The sequence below is a fragment of the Rutidosis leptorrhynchoides genome, chromosome 5 (assembly GCF_046630445.1).
Source record: "Rutidosis leptorrhynchoides isolate AG116_Rl617_1_P2 chromosome 5, CSIRO_AGI_Rlap_v1, whole genome shotgun sequence".
NCBI classification, from domain to species: domain Eukaryota; kingdom Viridiplantae; phylum Streptophyta; class Magnoliopsida; order Asterales; family Asteraceae; genus Rutidosis; species Rutidosis leptorrhynchoides.
Genome location: NC_092337.1, coordinates 420,944,103 through 420,968,023, shown reverse-complemented (window position 1 = coordinate 420,968,023; position 23,921 = coordinate 420,944,103). Strand labels below are relative to the sequence as shown.

At 33.2% G+C, this 23,921-nt stretch overlaps 2 protein-coding genes across 2 annotated transcripts; one reads left to right on the top strand and one right to left on the bottom strand.

Moving 5' to 3' along the window:
• The first annotated feature begins 5,683 nt into the window (after positions 1–5,683).
• Positions 5,684–10,970, top strand: LOC139847836 (protein KAKU4). The gene is made up of 9 exons (XM_071837563.1): positions 5,684–6,020; positions 6,631–6,674; positions 7,190–7,269; positions 7,549–7,658; positions 7,748–7,878; positions 8,607–8,777; positions 9,571–9,811; positions 9,942–10,021; positions 10,415–10,970. The coding sequence occupies exons 1-9, from the start codon at positions 5,741–5,743 to the stop codon at positions 10,700–10,702; spliced, it is 1,425 nt and encodes a 474-aa protein (XP_071693664.1). The 5' UTR covers positions 5,684–5,740; the 3' UTR covers positions 10,703–10,970.
• Positions 10,971–11,519: 549 nt separating this feature from the next.
• LOC139846861 (histidine kinase 5-like) lies at positions 11,520–17,696 on the bottom strand. Its single transcript, XM_071836404.1, has 12 exons — positions 16,960–17,696; positions 16,170–16,226; positions 15,810–16,037; positions 15,624–15,717; positions 14,909–15,115; positions 14,375–14,505; positions 14,139–14,188; positions 13,691–13,917; positions 13,497–13,600; positions 12,689–13,384; positions 12,032–12,199; positions 11,520–11,921 (listed from the first exon to the last, which is right to left on the bottom strand). The coding sequence occupies exons 1-12, from the start codon at positions 17,662–17,664 to the stop codon at positions 11,799–11,801; spliced, it is 2,790 nt and encodes a 929-aa protein (XP_071692505.1). The 5' UTR covers positions 17,665–17,696; the 3' UTR covers positions 11,520–11,798.
• Between the last annotated feature and the right edge of the window lie 6,225 nt (positions 17,697–23,921).

Below are 23,921 nucleotides of genomic sequence, written 5' to 3'. Positions count from 1 at the left end.
TACAAGCACCAGCAGAATCACCGCATCAACAGTACCACCGACAACAACACCAACAGTGCCATTACCACCACCAACAACATCCGCATTGCAAACCTCAACTTCACAATCTATTCCACGAGCATCAACGTCATACGTACCGTAGTTACCAAGAAATACCAGCAACAATAACCGATGAAGTATTAACTCATTTCCACTGAAGAAATTTTATGTATATTTAATATATATATGAATTTTGAAATCAAAATAAATCTTTTCGTACTAAGCTATTACGTGTGAATCTTAACTGGTAGGTACTACTCGGTTAGTTCATATTACTAATATGCAATAATGTACATCCTTTCTTAACAACTTAACCATTGTTAACTACAATCTCTGTTTCAACCCAATGAATTCCATTTCATAATAAACCAAGTGTATTAATCAATTACATAATTGATTTTACATTTTCATTTTCGATGTACTCGAAACTTTCCAGAAAACATCATCTGTGCCTTGTAAGGTTCACAAAGATTCCACAAGCATCAACATCCTTCACCGAGAAATAAGAATAAATAATGAAGTATCGATTACATTAGCGAAATACTCCGCAAAGATTATGTAAACTTTAATGTTTTAGAGATTAATCATTTCTAAGTCAAGCCAAAAATCAAATGAGCTTAATATGATATTAACTCATTAAATCTGTATTAGATCTGAAGAAAATATACATACATATATTTTCATAAAGACGGTAATAAAAATTCTTTTGTACAAAGTATTAATTGTGAAATCTTTAACGGGTAGGTACTACTCGAGAAATATTTAAGTTCACAATTAATATGTTACACTGTACATTCTTCAATTTTGATTCAAAAATCATTAACTATACTCACTATCTTTACAATGATACACAATCATTTCATATAAATTCAATCACATATTCTGATATCGACGGATCAGTATCCAAGCCATAACTCTGAACCGGTGACATCATTCTTATATCTCTACATCTTTCAAAGTTATACTTTGACTTCAAAACTATGCAAGATCCTTTAGCATTGTTTTTACCGAAAATAACCTTGCAATTCCTTTTCAAAGTATCCAGTATTATCAACCATTGAACCAGTCAACGACGACCTTTCAGACTTGTAACTTTGGGATATACGTTTTTTTTACTAAGTAACCTTTCATGTTCCACCACATTAGCAGTAAATTTACCAACAACTTCATTGATCTTTGACCTTCCGAAAAATCCTTATACTCATTGAAACCGTATCATGTACTCATCCACATCTTGTAACGGCAATTGCCATACCAACTACCGGAAATTAGCAATCAGTATTTTAAAATCTTGCAGTACGTCTACGCCAACAGTTATATGTGTACATATAACGTCTACCTCCTGGACTTACATACTTCGAATGTGAAGTTTCCGAAAAACACCCCAAACTACGAAACTAGTTCTCCGAATTTTGGAAAAATATTGATGAAGCAGCAAAAATTGTAAACGACCTTAACAGTCAAAAGTTTGATGATAAAGAATAGTATGGTGGTAAAGCTGAGAAAAATAGAAGGTTTGGAACTGGAAAACGGATTGAGCAAAGTATGAAGGAGGCTGTGGATAAATCACAAAGACTGAACCTGCCTTCAAAGAATTCAAATGATTCAGTGTCTGCTAAAATCGTTAGCAAACACCTTACTCCTCATTCTAAACCTTCACAGACAGATTTTCTGCATCATCCTCTGATATTATAAATTTTAAGATATCATCGTATCTTTCATTATAAATATCCTCCATATTTCTGAAGATATTTCCATAATTATTCTTATCTGAAATTATTTATCTCTTTACACCATCTGTATTATATCATAAAAGAAACTATTTTAGTTTCTAAATTCTGAAACCTTCAAGTTTAAAATATGAATGTTTTTAAAGTAGTGTTGGGAATTGAAGCATGAGTTAGTATAATATAATGACACTTGATCAACGTGATTATATTACAGTAAGTCATGCTGAGTTTCTAATGGAACGTGATAAAGGTTCACAGATCATACCCTCATCATGAACCATGTTACATAACTCTTTCATTTTATTTAACCTCTAAACATATCAAGAAAATATTTTTCTTGATGATTCGGTCTTTTTCGAGGTATTCTGGTAATTTGACAAGTCAGATTGTGCCATTACAATTTCTTTCTTAGAACATTAACTATGTTCATTCCGAAATGTATAGCTACGAATTCTGGACCATTATTCACTTGACTTGAAGTCGGGAAGGAAAAACGAAAGCATGGAGCTCCTAAATATAAGGGAAAATATAAAGCCTGACAACAACACATATATTACAAACCGTGTATATCAACGCGTATAGCAATATAAAGACACAGGAGAATGAAAAATACTATAACCCCAAGGTAATAGTAGAAGAAAGTAACTTCATCTGGAGGTAGATGAAAAAGAAGAATGACACTTGTTAGCATGTTTATTCTCAGGTTCCCTAGAAGTCTTCCGCTGCTTGCTTATATGTTATACAAGCCATGTGCATGGAGTCATACATGATTTATTCACGAAAACGTTGCATTCACAAAATCATCACCATCTATCTTATTTTTACTACATTGTCAACGGAAGTACTATTGTAAACTATTATTTACGGTGATTGTTTATATGTAGAAATCATCAGATGTCGAAAACCTTTAATTTAAATATTCATATATGGTGTGCCTTTTCAAAAGAATGCAATGTTTACAAAACGTATCATATAGAGGTCAAATACCTCAATGAAATCCATGAATGACGTGTTCGTCCATATGGATTTGGAGCGATCGTCACAACATAGCTTGTCATACATATAAGCAAACAGCGGAAGACTTCTAGGGAACCTGAGAATAAACATGCTAACAAGTGTCAACACAAAGGTTGGTGAGTTCATAGTTTTAATGTTTTGCATAATCTGTACATAAAGGTGGATCACAAGATTTCAGTTGTTTCATCCAGAAACGTTTATCAAAATATTCTACAAGATTGAGCACTCTGGTAGCTAAACTTTAACGTTATAATAAGTACCCCTGTTTTAACATACATGCAACCAACATGTACAATACACGCAAACCAACATGTACTAAACTCAAATAGCATACATATGTTTTATAGTTCAGGCTAGGGTTTCTATACCTGGAACAGACGGGGATGTCAAGCCCTATGGATCCATATACAACTACTCGCGCCCACCAATTCTTATAACTGGCAGTTACTTGTTACCAAAGCTAAGGGATTTTCGGTTCAAACTCAGTGTAGAATTAAATATGTACTTGTATCCATTGCGTTTAAAATAAAGTGCATGTATTCTCAGCCCAAAAATATAGTTTGCAAAAGCAATTAAAAAGGGAGCAAATGAAACTCACCTTAGCAGCATATAAAGTTGTTCACCAAAATGTGACCGAAACTCGGATTACCAAATAACCGTAGATCTCAACCTAGAGAATATATGTTGGTCAATAAATGTCTATCGAGCTAAGTCAGGTCATAGTGTATCACAATCCTAATGCTCGAGATCGACATACAAAAGTTAGCCAAAGCCATTTCAAAAAGTCAATTTTGACAATAGTTCAACAAAACGAGACGTACCTTATATAAGGATTCATTTACTCGGTTGGTAATATTCAAAAATCCAATTTATCAATCTTACAAACAAGTTGTTTAAATATTAATTGCAGATTCAAAAGCAATTCTAATTAACGTCAATCATAATTCAGTTGATCATATCTTTTAATTCGTTCATCGAAATTACGCGATTTCTAAATGAAAAGTTATTGATTTTTCGCCAGCTTTCCAAAAACATGTATATCATATACCTTTTACTAGTAATATATGTATTTAATTCGTGATTCATTATAAACTGTTTAACGACGAAATTTAGCATACAAGCATGCATAAATATATATACTCGAGCACTAGACATGGATACACAATTAATATATAAAAGATAAAATATGAATGCTCACGTATCAATATCGTGATTCAATATTGCAGGGAAGTACGTAGACGCAACAGAGATGATAAACACTAGGTTTGACTTGCCAATAATACCCACGTACATTACCCATAACCTCCATAGCTATAACCCATAATTTCCTTAGCTCTATCCCGCTTGAAAACCCATTTTGAAAGTGACACGCTCATAACTTCGTCGTAGTATTTTATGTATAATAATACTACTAATAATAATACTAATAATAATATTAATCTTAATAATAATAATAATAATAATAATAATAATAATAATAATAATAATAATAATAATAATAATAATTAAATAAATAAATACAGAGTAAGATGGATGATATATGTGTAATCGAGCAAAAAAACGAATTCAATTTATAGACCTTTCCTGAAATCTGACCTCATGCGATCGCATGGGTTTTCAGTGCTTTTGCCATGCGATCGCATGGCTAGGCTGGACAGCTCATTTCTGCTTTGTTTTCTAGTTCGTCGACATCAAATAGCGTTTATTGTAGCAAATAGTGTTTAATGTAGCACTGTAGCAAATAGTGTTTTACTGTAGCAAAGTCGGTTTCACTGTAGTAAATAGTATTTTACTGTAGGAAAGTCGTTTTTACTTGTAAATCTTATAATATATATACATACATATAATTGTTCATGAATCGTTGAGAGTAGTCGATGGGTAATTGAATAGTTCAAAAATTTTGAGATTCAGTTTTACAGACTTTGCTTATCGTGTCGGAAACATTAAATCATATCGAGAATTTGGTTCAAAATAAGTCGAAATTTTCCGGGTCATCACAACAAAAATAAAATATATTAAAATATTAAAATATGCATACTTTTCACACTTCTAATAATCTTTCAAACTAGAACCTCTAAAAAATTACATGCCATCTTACAACAATTGAATTAGAGATGTGTTTAACAAAACTAGCCGGTAGCTTCTAACTTTCATCTTGTAACAGGTACATTAACTTTTAACAATCAGTTGAATTTGTTAAGGTAGTTAGTTTGTCAAATAAAAAGTAAAATGACAAAAGTTAAAAGCTAAACGTTATTTCTAATAGCTTTTAGCTTTTCTCTTGTCTAAAAATTTTAAGCTCTTTTATCAAAACAGAGCTTTATAATATGAATTTTGTCATAAAAGTTAAAATTTAAAAACACCTTTAAGTTACGCGCCAAATATACTCTAGTATATTTAATTTGGTAAATCAAATCAAATCAAATCATACAATAATATTTTTAATATTTTAATACACGATTTATAAATATATTTTACGTGTTTGTATTGTATGTATAATTAGTATTTGTAACTTTTTGATGAACTTATCAATATACATATTTAAGTATCATTTTGCCATACTAAAAACATATCTTAAAATGATTAGAGAAATGGTTAGAAATGCTAACATGATACTTTAATGAAGTTACATACAGCTCTTATCGACAACTTGTACAAAGATATTTATATTCATTTAACAGATTATTTATTACATAATTATAATTATTAGTTTAATTTAACTTGATGAAAGTAGTATTTATATTTATTTTTTATTTTTATTTTTATTAGTAGTGAAGTGAAATTTAATGAAATTTTGCAGTATGAAATACGGAGTATATTCTTATCTTGAACCCCGTTCAATAAAATGAAATAAATAAATAATAAATATCCTGAAAAAAAAAATTCAGTCGCCAATTTCCCCAAAATTCAAAACGCACTGGTAACACTCCCTATTCGCCCATCGAGAAATAATCATGGTTCCCGATTCTCAAACCCCCGGCGACGTTCCGGCCGCCAGATCCGGCGGCAAAATATTGAAATCGAGAAAAACTGTCGCAAGGAGAACCCCTTACGACCGCCCAATTCAGCCTCAGCCTCCACTACCGCAACCGGAAAACCCTAATTGGCTCAGTGGACTCGTTTCGCCTGCTAAGTATGTTGCAGGTGGTGCTACTAAGATTCTATCTTCTATTTGGAACCCTAAAACTTGGGTTACACCTTCTTCATCTTCCGAAGACACTGATTCTGATTCAGGTAAAGTAATTACTACTACTTTAGGGCTATACGTTTAATTAAATGTATGCTTACTTTATGATTGATGTAAATTGGAGTTTTTTATGATGTAAGTTGGAACTTGAACCTGACCGGAGATGGGCGAAACTAATGAAAGGGGGTAAACACTAAAAAAAAACCTTATTTTTTAGTGTAATTTTTTTTTTTTAGGTTAATTTTTTTCCCCGAAATTGAGCCGGGGCGGATACCTGCTTTTGCCTCCACAATGTTCCGCCTCTGTGAATTATTACCATTTACATGTGTGGCGCTGGTTGGCGTCAAGAACTAAATATTTGTGATGAATATTATGCGTAGTCAGTGCTGCAACTCTGGGAGTACTCGGCCAAAACTTGGGTTTACTTGGAAAATGGGTCAAAACTCGGGATTACTCAGATAATCAGCAAAGTTGGTGAAAACACCGTCAAAATTGGTCGAAGTCAAACTCGGTCAACCTTTGAGTACTATCCAAGTTGCCGAGTACTACCTAAAAGTCCGAACCGAGTACTCCCCGAGTAGCGTTTTTTTACCTTGTGTGTAGTTGTTTGATTTGATTTTCTGTTCTTTTTTGTTTTAAACTGCTATTTCGATGCAGGAGATGAAGATGATTTTGGAGATGATGAAAACGATTCTCATGGGGTAATTGAACAATACTTTATTTCCGGCATTGTATATACAATACAATAATAGGTGGCTGGGCGATCTTTTATGCTTAAATGGTGGTTAATTAAAATTAAATTCCTTTGTGCTTTTTTGTTTTTAAATTTTATGCAATTGATACCAACTCTCAGGTTATTAACATAAGATTTGAAGTTAGATACTGTGCATGTTATCTTAAAGACTAGTTGAATTGTAAAAAGGATACTATTACTATTAAAAACATTAATGAGCTCTTCCAGAACTTAACATGTCGAGAAAAGTTGATCCAGTAAAACTTTGATTGAGCTCTGGTAAATCGATTGAACATTCTAGTTTAATGATTATTTGGCTAGTTAAGTTGCGGGAATGGTTAATGCCTCTTACATTACTACGTGTGCGATCGAATAACGTTTATTTTTAGTTTTTATAACTCTAAGAACTAACTATTCTTTCTAGTTATGCATCTCATATTCTCATATTAACGCGAAAGTCTTGGCTATATTTTCTTACAGCCGCAGCAGCAAGACAATTCGTATCAAAAGAATGAAACTTTGCATTTAATTGAGCAGCTACTTATGCTTGAACAATTCTCAAGGTATCTTTCAGTCAACTAATATCTTTAGTATTACTCTTTGATACTTTTTTATTTTTTACTTTCTGGTATGTTTATGTTCATTTCAGTCTTAACTAAATTAGTCAATCTTGTACAATTCTGCGACTCCCTATGTATGTTTTTTCCCATATACTCAATCTTGTATTGAGTTCATGTATGTTATAGTAGTTATCAGATCAGGATATTTGTTTTGTTTACTCTTCAGGTTTTGTTCTAGTTCTTTCTAGTGTGTACTTACAGATATGTTCTTATGTCTAACAGGGAAGAGGGTAATAGACTAATAGAGATCATTAATTCACGAGTTGTAGATTACTCAACGAGAGAGGGTGTGGATGCAGGACCAAGTACGATACGTAGCAGCGCTAACAATGGTATATTGGAATATCTGTAACCTGTTTTTTTTATGTTAAATTTTCACGGAAGTCAACAAATGATATATTTTGTGGTAATTTGTAAATAGAGACTTCTGATATCCGCAACCAAACTATCTTAGAAGCAAAAAGGTGGGTTGAAGAGAACAAAGTTAGATCTGCTTTAAAGTCAAACTTGGACAATGGAACCTATGCTCTCAAATCTGTTACGACACCACAGGTTAGGCTTTCATATGCGTGGTCTGATCTATGACTCTATTCACTTTGTAAAATTACCAATTAAAATTATGGAAGTTATATATATATATATATATATATATATATATATATATATATATATATATATATATATATATATATGCGTAATTAACAATTTGCAATAGTAATATAATTATATTATTATTATTATTAACTAAGATAAATCAAGATAATCGAGGAATAAAGAAAGAACTCTGGAGAGAAGAGAATATTTCTACTTAAGTAACCAAATTATATTTTCCCAACTTCTGAAAATAGTAATGACCCAAAAGCTTTTCTGAGCCTTTTTTTCTTCCTAGTATGGGTAGTACGGTTTATGGTATATAACTTAAGATAAGTAATGAAACCTTATAGTGTGTTTTTTTTTTTTTTTTTTTTTTTTTTTTTTTTTTCATAGTCTCTAAATCTATACAAGGTACTATCAATTCATTATCTTGTACATTGATTGCATATTCCTAAAAATGACCGTACGTGTATATGATGTTTTGTTCCAAATGATTGTTTTGCATAAAACGTTAATGGTATTGTTTTATGAACTTGGATCAATTAATGATTTAAAAAAATTCTTCTTAGAAAAATCCGTACTTAAGATACAAAGTACTATCATTTCGTTATCTTTTGTCTTCTGTATGTTGCTTATGAACTCTTTTCTAAGTATAGTAACAGCTTTGGTTCTTTATATTTATTCAGGCCACCGAATCGGAAGCAGGGTCACCAGTTGATGTGGCCAAGTCATATATGAAAGCTCGTCCTCCGTGGGCCTCCCCTTTAAATCTAGAGAAATCTTTAACCCCGTCACCATTATTTAAGGAAAAAATGCCCTACTCTTCTGTTGGTGGAACTTCTTTTTCATCAGCAAAGGTGATTATATTACTCCATCACTTGTTATTTTTTAATAGATTTATAATTTATCACTGCATCTTGAGTTCTTTACTTGTTAGTGTAGGAAACAGAATATAAAATGTATTTTTATGTATGGTGCTGTTCTGTTTCCCTAGACAATAGCCTCTGGCTAATAACTAATTACCTAAATTGCCCTGTAATGTTTAAATTTGTGATACTAATTGATCAAAACCAAAGTCACCAGAAATCCAATATCATGTAAAGTTCAATGATGATAACATAGGTATATGCCTTTATGCGTTACTTGTAGGGTACGTTTGATAAAACATAATGATTAAGCAATGAATGGGTTAAAGATTGAACTTACTTTTGAACAACAATAACCAGTTATTGATAATTATAGTGAATGAACTCTGTGAACGATTTAAAATTAATGTATTAACCTTTTAAATGAATAAGTAAAAGGATATAACTTTTTGATAAATGTTAATAGATATTTTTTAAGTAGCTTAATAAAGGAAATGATGGTGGTGAATGGTTAAAAAAGTATTTCAACTTTGAACGGTTAAGCACAGATTGTTGGAACGGTTCAACATCATATGTCATTCACATGTCAGTAACAAAGTAACAAACGCACTGAATGATGAATGGTTCAGTGTTGAACCATTCGATTAAGAGGCAATCAAACACACCCACTAAAGTTACTATTGAAGGGGTAGATCTGCGTAGGTGGGAAATAGGTAGATCTGATATAAAACAGTCTTTAGGTTACTTTCAACCGAAGTCTAACCTTTTTGATCTATTACTACAGAGGGATTATCTTTCTGCTGGAACATGGAACATTCAGGAAGAACTTCGTCGGGTGCGTACGAAAGCAACCGAAGATATGTTAAACAGTCATCGATCTATTAAGTATGCATCATCTAACTTACAAGATGATGCTCCAATACATTCCTTAGCAAATGATAAATCCACAAGTGTTGTGGGAACACCAAAATCAGGAGAAGAAACTGTGAACCTGGCTGCCGATGAGACACCTCTTAGCCTCTCAGGTTGGTTGTTTTAGATCATTTCAACTTGTATGTGAAAATGTAAGCAATATAGATCTTGATATTTAATATTTATCTATATGTTAAATCATGCTAATTGAAATTATCCTGTCCCTCTTTTTTTTACCATCAGATGTAAGGACTGCTCAAGATGTTTTGCCTACCGAAACTTTGCCATCCAATCCGATAATGCCAGTTCTTGAACAGTACGAGGTATGCAATGACAACAAAATTTTGAAAATGAAACATTTCTATACGTAATAGTCTAAACGGGCATGCCCGGTCCTAAAAAAAACAGAAATGTCAGGTAACAGTTAAAAACTTAAAATGAGTTAACTTTTTGGGAAAGTGATAATGGGTATGGTTGGGTTGATTAATTATCCCTCGTTTAATGATCCAAATGTTAATAATACAACGAAGGTCACTTAAATTCAATATAGAATGCATCAAACCTACTAAATTATTGCATCCCCCAAAATTTTAGTAAATGTTTCATATTTGACACTACACGAACCTTTTGCCTAAGCTGGCCATTCTGGCTCCTTTTTTTCTATTAATATGTATGTAACCAATGGTATATTAACATTAGTGGAGACGTTTGGTTAGGGTATAAATTCGGACAAGAGGCAAACAACCGGGCCTTCTAGTGAAGGAAACAAGTTAGAAACAGAAGAAGATCATAGACAGCCCGATGAAAATGGTAGTATGGCTTATGATGTTGATCGAGCAGACAAGAATGGTTATCCGTTAACTGAATCACCAAATATACCCGTCATCAACAATTCTCAGTGCAGTTCTAACACCAATGAAGACATGGCTACAAAGATAGACGGGACAACTGAAAACCGAGCAGTGACCAGATCTAGTCGAAGAGGGAAAGGAAGAGGCAAGTGACATGACTTAAGTTATGTAACTTTGCATGAATGAATGTAGTTTTAAATGCCACTGCAATGTAACCTTATTTGATAGTTTGTAGCGTGTAGTCTGTACTTTGTTTGCTGTATTTGATGAGTGAAAATGAGTTTGTGTTGGTTTTTAGGGTAGAGTAGGTAGACTGTATTATGAAGTTAATGTATTATGACTAATCTAGTCTTTAACTAACCATTTGTAATTCATAATCATATATTATGCCACTTGGTGACCTAATGTATTTTGCATCTCTTTTAATCTTTTTTATGTTTTTTTTCTTTCAGTTTATAATTTTTTTTTTTTTTATAAATATTTTGTAGTTGATCTGTTGGCCCATTGCTATTTATACAATCTTATGAATAACAGTTTTTTTTTTTTTTTTACTTTATTTTGTTCCATTTGAAGCTAAACAGCAACACATTTGACTTCAAAAACCAACAAAAATTAAGTACCTTCTCATGGGACACAATGTAGTGTCATGTACATTTTTGTTTTTCTGTAGTTGAGGGTGACAACTACGTATGTAATCGGACAATTGCGGTTGATGAATTTGATCTTTACATATAAAAGTTGATGGTTATCTGCCAATTGATATATAAATTCGATTATCTGTTACAATGATACGCAGTACGCTTTCTTTAATTTACCGTGATATAGTTAAGATCAATTATCAAATCACCATAAGTACAATCACAAAATCCCAGAAGCTTCACATTGATCTTATAATGAAAAACATTGAAATACCATAAACAGATTCAAAAACTTAAACTATGTAAAACTGATGAAACCATTAGCAATTAGTTGGTGCTTACAAGACTATAAATATTTAGCTTGAACGGTATTCAGCTCGTCCTCTACATAGTTGGTGCTTAAAGCCTTAAACCACAACACCAAGAACCTATCCTATTTATTCTCCTAAGCTACAAGAAAACATCTAATAATACAAATTACCTTCATTTTTACCCTAAGGGAAATAATAACCGTTTCGACGAATAGATAAAGACCAAAACATAGATTCCAAAATTTCCTAACTTGCATTCACATTTTCTATATAGACACATATTTACAAGGCTGTGTTATATCACTCGACATACTGTTCAAGACATTGTTTTAAATTCTGTAAAGTAACTGGCTTTGTTATGAACGAGTCCATACCATTCTTATAGCACTCTTCTGCACTTTCCGACATTGCATTTGCTGTCATCTGCCCAACACCATCAAGTTTCATTAGTCATAAAATGTGATACAGCAGTTAATAGTGACGCAAATGCTACTATTTTCAGTAATTAAGATATCAAGATTCATGTTACTTACTGCAACAATTGGAATTCGCTTTCTAGGCTCTTCCGATATCTGATTATGTGAAAGCGAATCGTGCAACTCAACACCTGCCTTGGTTGCTTCATCCCAATTACCAGTTTTCTCAAACGAACGAATGAGTTTAGTAGCTTGAAGTCCATCCATTACAGGCATGCATACATCCTGTACATTACGCAGAATGACAGACTAAAAATTTTGAACTCCCCACAAAAAAAAAGAATCGAAAAGGTAGTAGATTTAGGGCATACTAGCAGTATCAAGTTAATAACCGTATGTGATTCGAGAAGTGTATAAAGTTTGTTGCTTTAAAGTGAAAAATTAGTTTATTAGGAGTATATGTCAGAGTGTTTGGCAAACTGAAAATTTTAGAAATGAATATATAATACATTCAAATAGGATATTATTGTAAAAAAGAAAGTCATTTGGTGTAATAGAGGTAAAAAAAAGTATATACTAGGTTACAATAAGGAGTAAATAACTAATAATAAATAACCTGGAATAATCAGGCTTGATGCAATTGGTACAAAAATCATCATCCAAAACTAATTATAATCCCCTAATAATCAAACGTGTATCCGAACACTACAAAAGTGACTACTACGACTTCAAATTAAATTATTAAAAAAGAAATAAATGAGATGATGAAAATACCATTAGAATGAGATCATAAGCACAACGTTGAACAGCACGAACAGCTTCAGCTCCATTATTCACAATATCTATATCTTGATTCAACTGCCTCATCATCCGTTTTGCGACCATAACGTTGACCACATGATCTTCGACAAGAAGAATCTTAGGTTTCGTTGTTGACTTCGGAACTTCTTTCCCGTTGCTAAAAGCATGCTCCAAGCTCGTAGTCGGATCCTTTCTTGGCTCACATGGATTAAAATAATGATGATCAGACGACAAATGTGAAGCAACCGTTACATCAACACAGTTGTCTTTCTCCTTTATAGTACAAATTGTGTTTTCATTCTCTGAATTATATTTTGAAGATGATGAGGTTAAACAAGAATTATCATCGTCCAAAACACTAATCTCTTTACGAGCAACTTCACTAGAATGTATTGAGTACAAGTCATCTGGGAAGGCACTAAATCTATCTTTATGGGTTGACCCATGACCATTAGATGTAAAAAGTGAGCCCAAAGTGTGTGGCTGGAATTGGAAAAAGCCACAGCTGATGTCATCGTCCGTAGACTCATTATCATTCATATCTCCGAATTCATCGGTATCGTCTGAACTATCACACACATGTGACACTTTATATGGTAGAACAAATGTAAACGTTGACCCAACATTTTCTTTGCTCGATACAGTAAGATGTCCTCCCATCAGCTCAACCTGAGGAAAATCAGCCAGATTGCTAAATTTAAATTTTCGTTCAACTACACACTGACACACACACACACACACACACACACACACAAAATATCATGAAACTGTGAAACATTACCAGTTGTTTGCAGATTGCTAAACCTAAACCTGTGCCACCATATTTACGAGCGGTATCTGCACCAGCTTGCATGTATTTCTTGAATAAATTTGGTAATGCAGTTTCTGATATCATATTGATATAAATAGTTAGAATTTGAAAAGATATCACTCGTCTAATAAGGCACGTTTACAGAATCGAAACGTGAAATGTACCTGGTATTCCTATCCCTGTATCCTTAACGTCACACCGTATCCACACGACGGTTTCGTGCGAATGAGATCCGTTCTCTGTGCGTTCATCTAACAGCATTCCATTTTGTGTAGAAACTGACGAGCGATCCGTGTTTATGTTCGGTTCTTGCTGGTCTTCAGAATATGGATCTGATACCACATACAGATTAATCTGAACCGTTCCTTTGTGGGTAAACTTGATAGCATTGCTGCACAAAATAATATCTTTAGAGGTTTTCCCAGCTAGCATAGATTCTGATTTCTGATAAAAGTTATAAGCAAGTGTCGACCCAAACTCAGTAATTGTTAAAATGAAGCACATTGTATATTTTGATGATATAGTCATTCATTTGGTAAACTATTCATAATTCTAACATTAAGAGTCAACATCATACAACTAGAATTTGATTTTGACCTGTGTTTGTCATACCTGATCAAATTGGTAAGAATTTGTCGAATTCGTAGAACGTCTCCAATAACCTGCAATTGAAGTGTGACATTGACATAAATTTCAAAAAAAAAAAAAAAAAAAAAAGACTAGATGTGCCCGTGAATTTATTTTTTCGCCAAAAGAATATATATATATTTTTCTTATTACTTTTTATTAGACTATCTTGACTTTGACTCGGTATTAGATATTTTGCGCCCACAAATTAGAAATTTCACCTCAATGGGTATATCATCTGCAACATGACCTTCCAAAGTTAGCATCTTTTTCAATGATGCAGCAGCGGTTTGAAGAACATGCTTGATTACCTCTCTAGGCCTAAATTTTGTGGCTTCCAGCTTCATAACTCCTGAAGATAGAATCTAAGCATTGAAGTTCTACCAGATCCCATTATACAGAATATAATATCAAGGGTTCAAATGGGCCAAGTCATACTGACCGAAACACTACTTGTTCAGAATTTTATAATAATGTGTCGAATATGATTCTAAAGATTTTATAAATAATCTATTTTTGTAAAAAAAAAAAAATGATTTAGGAGGTTTCGCACTATGACATGTAGGCCAACTTTTCAACCTGTTTCATGTTTAGCTAAACATCTTGATTTTACATAACCAGTACCAGCCATAGGTAAGTAGGCTGAAATTCGAAAAACTCAACAAAACACCTTTGTTTAATGAACTTTCATAAAAGTAACAACTTATACACTGAATAGGATAAGGATATACAGAAACTAAAGGACCGAAACTAACCTGATTCAACTTTCGAAAGGTCAAGGATGTCGTTAATAAGTTGAAGGACTAAATCACCAGAAGACAACATCACACTCAACAATTGTTTCTGATCTTTATCAAGTTTTGTTGTTGATAGAATTTCGGCCATGCTAACAACTCCTGATAATGGAGATCTTATCTCATGTGACATGGTTGCTAACATTTGCTTTGCTCTCATTGTTTCCTCTGCAGCAAGTTCAATGTACATATGTAACTACCAAACTTAGTTAGACATAGATGCGACAAATTTTAAATTTTGTAAAGCAATAGATGTAACTGATTTCAAATTATGTATTAACAAAAGTTTCTTATATTACAAATAGACAGAAAATTAGATATCATTTGATCACCACTGCGGTCATAAATTGTGATGTGGACAGAAATTGCTTATATTACAAATAGACAAAAAAAAAAAAAAAAAAAAAAAAAAATCATAATATGTTGGTTCAAAATGAAGCATTATCTTTTTGTAAACAGTTAGAATGATAACCACTTATCATTAACATACTTTAATGAAAGCCTCATGAGGCTGTACATGAAGTGGTAACTTGATTATGTATGACGTTATATATTTATATTTGAATAATATAGCAAAAATATGATATATTTTTTATATGTCAATTCATTGATTCATTCTGGCTATTTCAAGATGAAGGGAGTTTCGCTTAAACTATTTGAAAGAATGCATCTTAACCTGTAATGTGAATAGTTTTGTTAAGTTCTGTCTCCTTAGCCTTCTGCACAGCTATTTCTTCCCTAAGTTTTGCCACTTTTTCTCTCTTTTTCACCTGTCACATTAACAAAAACAAGATACCGTTAACATTTTAAGAACGTGACAGCAAAAAATTAGAACATAAAAAGATGTTAATTGTGGTCACACCTGATCAGTGATTTCCATGCCCATATAATTTACACCAAGTTTCTCTCCATCTTTGCTGAAAACGGGTTCAACGTATATTAGGAACGTTTTGGCTCCAAATAATTCGGTCTCAAACGTAATTTCTCTCTTTGCTGCTACTCCTCTTTCAAGAACTTCTCTTTTGAAGTCTTGTGATTCTTTTACACCTCCCCCTTTAAATATCTCCACGTCTGTTTTCCCAATAATATCCTGCAAATTTTTATTAAAACCAAGATTAAAAGATAAGCTAAGAACGATTACTGTTCCCTCACTGAATATTTTATATTCTATATTCTATATATACATATTGAAAAAAGTGAACTTTGATGGGGATCATATTACCTCCTCTCGTAAACTTGGAAAATGATTATAGATGAAGCGGTATCGCAACTCTTTATCCTGAATATTAGACAATATATAACAGTTATCCATTCGTTAGGCAACATAAGAACTAGGTGTGTTCAAAAATCGGGCCAACAGAATTGTTTGGGTCCTTATAATCCTAACAATTGGTATTGAGTTTCAAGGTTTTCTTGAAGTTCGGGAGCAATAGCGAAAAATTTAAACGTACGAAAGTACCGACACAAGATATTACGTGGTTATATCCGATCGGCAGATTGGATTAGTCCACGACCAACTAGAGGGTATTTTCTTAGTATTATTTTTTGTTCGGGATATAACCATGTAATATCTGGCGTCGTTTACTATTGCATGTTAAATTCTTTCGTTTGTTGTTTGTGGGGTCACGATTTGCTCAATCGTGATTGTGGTTTGGGTCTTATCAATTCTAACAAAAATAGCCCAAATGAATATTGATTCACACCACGTGAATAACTCAAATCCACGTCCGGTCATCTGTATACCAAAAGGAATAAACAGATGATTTGAACTGAAATTTGCGTAATCCAATTATCCTAATAACCAGAATCCAAATTCCACACCCCGCTCATTCAATAACTCGAACCATGATTCAGATAATTTGGGGTGGGTAAGCCGATTTTCAGTTTAAGAATTGGTCAGATTGGTGGTCACCAGGACCCTGCAACCAACTAGCCCGTTTTACCCCCGATCCCGCCCTAATGCCAACCATATGCATACTATCAACACGACAAAAAGCAAGTTGAACTAATACCTGATGTCCAATAACAACAGGTGCATTTTGAAGAACAAAATGTAAGAAATTATCAGCTCTTTTCAAGATTTGAGAAAGTTCTTCTACAGGGGAAGACTGTTTTTCAAGTTTTTCAATACTTTCTTCCAATTTTTCTGTTAGAATTTGCTCTCGTTGAACACTAGCTTCCAATAACTTCCCCAAATGCAAAGCTTGTTGCTTCCAATATACGAGCGTATCATATTCGGCATCTATTTTTAACCGTTTATCTTCAACAATAAAATCGCTTCTTTTTCTCGGGGCATCCTGAAATATTTCATAAACTCCATCCAACACAGAAACCGGACGTTTATCACCTGCATAACTGTGCTCTTCAAACTTATGTTGTTCAAATATTTCTAACTTCTTTAACTCAACTTCATGTTGCTGTTTGCTTAAACTTTCAAGCTCTTCACGTAAAAGTCTAACAGCGTTTTCCTGTTTATACTCCCAGTTTTGTACAAGATAAGCTAACTGAGATGACCCTTTTTCACTATAACTTGTGAGCTCTTTCAGTCGTTTAAAGTCAACTATAGATGGTTCTTCAACAAAGGGCAAATTCTCTAACATATTGTCATGTGGTCCTGGTCTTTCAACGTTAAATTTCTTTCCGTCTTCATCAATGTCTTCTGGCCACATTGAAGATAGGGCTTCAACCTCCATATCTTCAACATGTTCATCTTCCATCTCGTTCACCAATTTAGAACACCAATAATTATCAAAATCCGCTTAAAATTTTCTGAATTTTCAAATTAATAATATATGTTTAACCATTAATGGGCGCTGTAATCTGTTTCTCTGCAATTAAAAATTTATGAAATCGTGATCAATAGAAGTGTATATATGCAGAGTCCAATCTTATGCATACAAGGCCTAAAGGGACTGCAGAACTATATAACTAACACTTGGTTAACAAAAGAGCACTGATCATAATCATAAGTTCAAACTTTAACAAATCTTTCCGTTGATCATCAAAGTTTACAAATTTTTGAATCACACAAATGCCAAGATAATAAACCAAAAAGGAAATAACAGGGTAACGATATAATTCGCGAAATGAAATATGATACTCACCAATATATATTTTCGATTGGCATGATCCACAAACTTTATTTTTCCAACGTATGTATCTGTACTTGAAGATTAACATGAACAATTATCAATCAAGATTGGCAAATAAACCAAAAACAATTCTTGAAAAATATCATAAATGATCGAAATTTAATTAGCCCGGTAATCTTTTTCCACCAATAAGCTTATAAAACAATGCCACTTAGATCACCATCATCATCTGCAACCCCCTTTTTGACTATAGATCTGGAAAGTATCCTACAAGTGCTCAGTCAATGAATAAACAATATACCAATTAAGCTTAATCATAGAGAGAGAAGAATTTGATTGAGAGACACACCATGTGATAAGAAGAAACCTCAAAAGCCCATGTGCAATTGACAACAATTTTTATATTTTTTTTTATATATAAGTATATAGAGTTACACACACACACACACATACTACTGAATTGAACGTGAGGTTTTTTTATGTCAGATATATTTAAAATAGTAGTAAATTCAAGAATCTTTCTTTCAAACATTTATACAAACACCTTGTGTGCATTCATCACTTTCAAGCACAAAATGAATTCATTCTTTAAGGAATGTATTGAAGAACATGCATTGTTCATGGGAGGCTCCATTAATCAATACGCAATGTACATCCATACTTAGAGGAGATATATATATATATATATATATATATATATATATATATATATATATATATATATATATATATATATATATATAATATATTCAATCATTAATGCATTCATAAGGTATTCATAATGCATGTATATATATAGAATTATTATTAAAATATCAACAGAGGGAGAGAGAGCAGAGTGTTTTTTTTATTTTTATTTTTAAAATTGGCAGGCAAACCAGGCTGTTCCCTGCCAGCTTGATAGGTAAACGCATATCCAGGGGCGCGTGGGGATCCACGCGACTCACTTGTTTATTTTTGGCTCCTTGTTATCAGGCACTTTAAACTCAACCAGTAACCCCTTTTTACCCCCAGTTTTTATTACTTCTTTGTTGGCTTGTTGGATTAAATTATTCATTTTTATATTGGATTTTGCTGATTAAGACGTATAAATACTTATATAATCAGGTAACTGTCAGTATAAAATTAATAACTAATTGATATATACAAGTTGTGATTTGTGAATAACCCTTTGAGTTGAGGAAAATTAATAACCAATTGATACCATTTAAGTTACGGATATTTGAGTTTTTATTCACAACTAAAATGATGTCAGAATGAAAAAGATATAGTCAAATGGTGAACCCTCGTACAATATTCGTGATCAATAATTTACTTTCAAAAGTTCTCATATTCGAACCTCACTAGTATTATATCTTGGAGTGCTAGAGAAAAACGTTAGAAACTTAAATGAAAAATCATTCGGTTAAGTTATGTACAATTAGGTAAAAATACAACTCTTTCCCATATGCACTATATAAGAAAATCATATTCATTTGTCCGTTTACTCGTCATGATTTAAATAATTTTCGCCCCAAATTTTCCGTTCAAGCTCTCCACAAATGATTTTTCATGTATGAGTTACCACTCTAGTTGGTCCTATACCAAATATATATGCATGAATCATCTAGGCTGTTTAAGTGTAGATACAATACTTTTCATTATTGATGATTATATACTAATCTTCTTTTGCACCCATTATAGTGCACTTTTAGTCTAAAATAAAAAGGTTTGGACTTTTAAAAAGATACTCCATATAACTATCTTTTCATTACAAAGCAATTATCGTGAAAAAGATTATCAAACATTGAACTAAAAATAAAACTTTTAAAGTATATTTAAAACTCACTGTATTGGAAAAGGCTTCACCAAAAGGTCTTCAAAATTCGAAATATGATAATTTACACCAAAGAGCCATTGGTTTAGTGCTATTGAGGTAACTTCTTCAACTAATAAGTCGTGAGTTCATGTTCAATGGTGAATATTTATATGTATTCGTGAAGAAAAAAAAATTATAGGATGTATGAGTTTTTCATAAAAAAAGTATGATAACTACATTTTAAAGAAGTACGGAGTACTATAATACATGCTCCTTCCGTCTCATATTAATTATTGTCCACAAATAAAAAACACACCTTTTAAGAAAATGTCATAAAAATACCTTTTTTTTTTTTTTTTTTTTTTGAAAAGCAAGCAAAAATTATATTACTATATAAGAATTACATCGAACCTGTACAGAGCCTTTCTAATAAGGCTAAAGCGAAAAAGCATATATACAAGAACTAAAATACATTTGTAAGAGATGAAACAAAATATATTCCATTAGCCCACCCCCGTACGGTTTGGTATGCAAGAGGTAGGATCTGTGAGCCAAATATGCCAATCGAATCTACATTTCTTCGACCGCTTAGCAATCCACTCAAAGATTTTACATTGAATGTCGTTTAGAATCGTCGAACTTGAAGAAGAATGTTTGCCGATAACTTTATTGTTGTGATTTTTTCATATAAAGTACCCGCTAACCCACTTGACCGCTTGCCAAATCATGGTATTGTCCCCCGATTGTGCCAAAGGACTGCTGTTCCCGAAAACATCATCGATCAAAAATGTAGAAACATTGCCTAACCGCCACCATCGAAAAACTCTTGACCATATATCCATGGCATGTTTACAGAAGACAAATGCGTGTTCTACCATCTCTAAGTCATCATCACACATCGGACACCTCACCGAGTGGAGATCAATGTATTTTTTGTCTAGTTCAACCCGGGTTGGGATCCTTTTGCGTAATGATCTCCAAGCAAAGATCTCGATTTTTTTGGAATTAATTTGTTACGAGTTGTTTCTTGAACCCGAAAGGAATTGTGAAGTACCTTTTCATCAATGCAGTACGCCATCACAGCACTCTTGAAAACCCCGCTACCATCCAGTTCCCACCTTCAATTGTCACCTGTTTTGGACCCGAAGACCATAGAAATTAGGGCTGATCGAACCTGCTCAAGCTCGGATTGAGCTCTACCCGAAGGAACTCGATTCCAATGCCAAGTAAAATATAGCTTCGAGTCTCTTTTGAACACCCTGTCACCAACACAAGCATCTTTCCAAACATCTATTTTAAAAGTCTTGGGAATAAATCTTTGAGTCGGCTTTCACCTAACAAAAGATCCTTCCAAAAAAGCGTATCCCTACCATTACCGATTAATCCACAAACGATTGATTAAAAGGAATACCAAGATTTGAAATCGTCGAACCCACTTCAATTATGAAAGACCAAGTTGAACCCGAATTGACATTTGAAAGACCCAAACCACCTTCCAGCCCGTAAATACTTTGGATTATTTTGACCCAAAAAGCCCCGCTCTCAACCCAAAAACGCCACCACCATTTGCTAAGTAAGGGAAGGCTTTTGGTGTTTAAAGAACCAATATTTAGACCCCCCGACCCATAAGGAACAAGAATGTCCTCCCATTTTACCCACGCCATTTTGTTGTTATCACCTGACCCGCCCCAAAAAAACTTACGACGAAGACTCTCAAGGAGGTTGATGGCACATGAAGGAGCTCGGAAAAGTGAGAAGATGATTAACGGCAAACTTGAGAGAACCGAATTAATAAGGATTAACCTACCCCCGAATGACAAAGCCCTAGACTTCCACCCCACATTTATAGAACTTTTCAATGACCGGTTTCCAATCCGTCAATTTATTCATTTTTAAACCAACCTGGAGACCTAAGTAGAACATGGGAAGAGAACCATTTATGCACCCTAATCGTGAAGCCCAATCCTCCATTTCATTCTGATTAACTCCAATACCATACAATGTGCTCTTTCATGGGTTGATTTTTGGGCCCGATAGAAGTTCAAAACATTCAAGTATATTCATCATTCTAGTGTTCATCTTACTCCATTCATCGACAATGATAGTATCGTCCGCGTATTGTAAGTGGGGAAGTGTCACTCTATTTGATCCAATTTCAACCCCTTTAAACCGACTTCTATTGCATGATGCATTAACCATGTAATTTATTCCTTCACCTGCAATTAGAAATAAGTAAGGGGACAATGCGTCACCTTGTCTTATGCCTCTTTCGAGGCAGAATTCAGGAGTAGGTGAACCTTTAACAAGTATCGACACTGATGCAGATTTGAAACACGTCTCAATCCATCTTCTTCAATGAACCTCGAACCTCATTAATCTCATTACATCAAACAAGTAATCCCAGTTGACACTGTCGAAAGCTTTTTCAAAATTCCCTTTAAAGATAAAACTTTTTTGTTTGCGCTTCTTAAAATCTATCAATGCCTCATTTAGAACTAAGATCCCATCCAAGATTGATCTCCCTTTACAGAACACACTTTGCTCTGTTCCGATGATTTTGGAGATAACGATCTTGATTCGATTCGCCAATAATTTTGAGATGATCTTATAGTGTCCCGATTAGACTTATAGGTCTAATCCCTAAGCACCATCGAAACATTTTTCTTCGGTATGAGAGAGACAAAGAATGCGTTACATCCATTGGATATTTCGCATTTGTCTCAAAACCAATGAATAGCCTTCAAAATGTCCTCTTTCAAAATCAACCAATATTTTTGAAAAAAATTAAAGTTAAATCCATCCAGTCCCGGGGCTTTTGTAGCCCCACAGTTTTTTATGGCCTCCGGAACTTCGTTTTCAAGAAAAGGTCTTTCAAGAAACTCGACATCATCACTGGTCAGATAGTTAGGAAACTGACCATCAAGTCTTGGCCTGTTTAATCCTGTTTCAGTGACTAAGTTCTTATACAAACGAAATACCTCAGCTTTGATTGTTTCCGGATCTTCTTGCCATACTCCATTTAAAGTGAGTCCCCTGATGTTGTTTTTTGATTCACGTCTTTTAATCGCCGAATGAAAAAACTTGGTATTTTCGTCACCCTCAAGTTCCCACTTAAATCTAGCCTTTTGTTCTAACATTCTTGTTTTGGCCGCTTCTTTTTCAATCCAACGGCATCTTGTTTCCAACCATTTAGCACGATCCTCTTCATTTAAGTCATCATTCTCAACTTTTAATTCCCATTCTCGCTTCCTTTTTGAATCTGTTGAGATCAGAATCTAATGCTCCGAAAGAGTCCGAACTCAACTTTTTAAGAGCAGCTTTGACATTCTTGAGTTTTCTAATGAAAATTACATCGGGTCTATTAGAGTTCACCACAACATTCCACGTATCCTAATCTGTATTTTCTTGTTTACTTTTTTGCTGGCGTTATCATTAATAATTTAAAATAGAATTTTTTGCTCCGTTGGTCCTTTAATTATACACGAAATTTCAATCCAAGTCCCTCAAGTTTTTTTTGGATTTTCGAGTCCTTAAAATTGAAAAATTTTGCAATCCGAGTCCCTCCGTCTAACTTCCGTCTAAATTGCCCGTTAACCTTTGACATGTGCCATGCATGTGAGGGTAAAATCATCTTTTTACTCTTTTCTTTGACTTTTTTGCTTCGTTGGTCCTTCGTTTATACACAAAATTGCAATCCGAGTCCCTCAACTTTTTAATTCAAATTTTTACCTGTTTTTTTTATCTTTAATTCATACTTTTTATCTTTGATTCAGTGCTTTATCGGTATTTGTAACAACCCTCACTTTTCGACTTCTAAATTTACTGAATTAACCCTAGGGTTATCTGCCTGACTATATGTATTATGGGTTGTTATATACAATTAAATATTGACCGAATAGTAATTTTTAGTCAACAATGTACGCTTAAATAAATAATATAATATTAATTTATATAATTTGACATAATTTAACTAAGTATATAAACATTGTATCACTTTTATTATTTAGTTAATGTATTATATATTTAACTATACAATAAATCCAATTATATATAAATGTAATAATATTTACAAACTTACTAAAAC